At 43.9% G+C, this 1462-nt stretch overlaps 1 protein-coding gene across 1 annotated transcript in view; it reads right to left on the bottom strand.

Annotated features, from left to right (window-relative positions):
- Nucleotide 1: 1 nt before the first annotated feature.
- The window catches only part of PLLP (plasmolipin), a 14642-nt gene continuing 13181 nt past the window's right edge, over nucleotides 2-1462 (bottom strand). The window contains exon 4 of the mRNA XM_019505305.1: nucleotides 2-591. Coding sequence (XP_019360850.1) covers nucleotides 478-591 — 114 coding nt within the window. The 3' untranslated portion in view covers nucleotides 2-477. The remainder of the gene's footprint in view (nucleotides 592-1462) is intronic.

Below are 1462 nucleotides of genomic sequence, written 5' to 3'. Positions count from 1 at the left end.
TTTTTTTTTTTTTTTTTTTTTACATTGTAGCTGCAATCACTCGGGAACAGGGCTTGGTGTGTTTTAGTGAATTTAGTGCTGGTGAAATTTGCTGGATTGACCTCAACAGACTTGGTTCTTGGTCTGTCTTTGTTGTATCACCTCCCATTGTGCTGCTCTCGCACTTGACAATCTGCTCCAAGGACAAGAGGGAAAGTCAGTCTCCAGAGTCCATCCTTGGTTTCTCCAGGGACTGCCAACAAGGTTGCCAATTACAGCTGGGTTTTTATCAACTGTCAGCTTCATTAAAGACCACAAAAGAGCCTTCACATAGGCCACCAAACAGCTATGAGCCTTGAATGACTGCAGTCTCTGTTGCATAGGTTTGGTTTAAATTAGAGACCCAGTGTTGGTTTGAGAAGCTCCAGAGCTTGTTAGAAATTCACTGAGCCAATGTACCCCTGTATGGTTGTAAACAGACTTAGAAGCCCACAGTTTTTATGCATGGTTAGTCACTTGACTGGTTGCTGCGTTGCTGCCAACTCCTTTCCATGCTTGGTAGCTGAGGAAAGTGCTGGCTCCATAGGCAATCATCATGACACAGGCAAAGAACTGAAAGAAAGGAACATGGGGAAAGCTGTTAAGGTGTCTGCAACACAGGAGTATTAACACTTGAGGCTACAGCTGCCCAGTGCAGTACTTAGAGTGCATGTTCCTCACTTGATAGTGTCCTAGGAACTGCCATAATACATTTATAAGACTAAATGCCCAGTTTGGTACAAATGCAGGCCAGAATCCTGCTACTGACTCAAGTAAGTCACTTAAACTAAGTCAGCTGTCCCTGTCCCCTCAGAGGTCAGGCTTATTATGCCTCAGCTTGAAGAGCTTGTGAAGTTTGCTCAGCCGTGTTTGCAGTGGTCTCCAGGTTGAACGTGCAAAGCATGTTTTTAACAGGAAATTTCAGGATGAAAAGGCGATCCTTTAAAAGGTTGTGAACCTGTGTACCATTGTACTTCACTTTGTCAGTTGGAACCACATCAACATGCAGCACAGGTAAGAAATGAGAGAGACTAACTGAATGCTGCTGCTTTTGGTACTGGATCAGCCACTCTCTAGGGCTCTGACTTCCACATGAGCAAGCTGTAAGAGTACCACATGGTTTCATTTAACCTACTATAGGAAATGCATATAACATTTAATAGTTCCTATGGTCAAGGTAAGGACTTCATGTGATTTGGGTCATGTGAGGGATACCTAAACTGAATTAGAAAACTGGTCCTTCCAAAGTGTGTCCTAAAGCCAGCAGAAGGCACAGGAGTGTCTATATGTACCTGCCAACAGCTGTATAGTGGCAAAAGCCTTACCCTGCTTGGCAGGAGAGAGCATACATTCAGTTTTGCCAGTAAGTACTAAAGTTATACTAGGCCTAATTATCTGTGAGAATCTGGGACTTGATCTTCAAGGCAATAGCTGCAGGCTAGGG

The sequence above is a fragment of the Gavialis gangeticus genome, unplaced genomic scaffold, assembly GCF_001723915.1.
Source record: "Gavialis gangeticus isolate Ggan-Ray unplaced genomic scaffold, GavGan_comp1, whole genome shotgun sequence".
Classification (NCBI taxonomy): Eukaryota; Metazoa; Chordata; order Crocodylia; family Gavialidae; genus Gavialis; species Gavialis gangeticus.
This window is presented reverse-complemented; position numbering and strand designations above follow the sequence as displayed.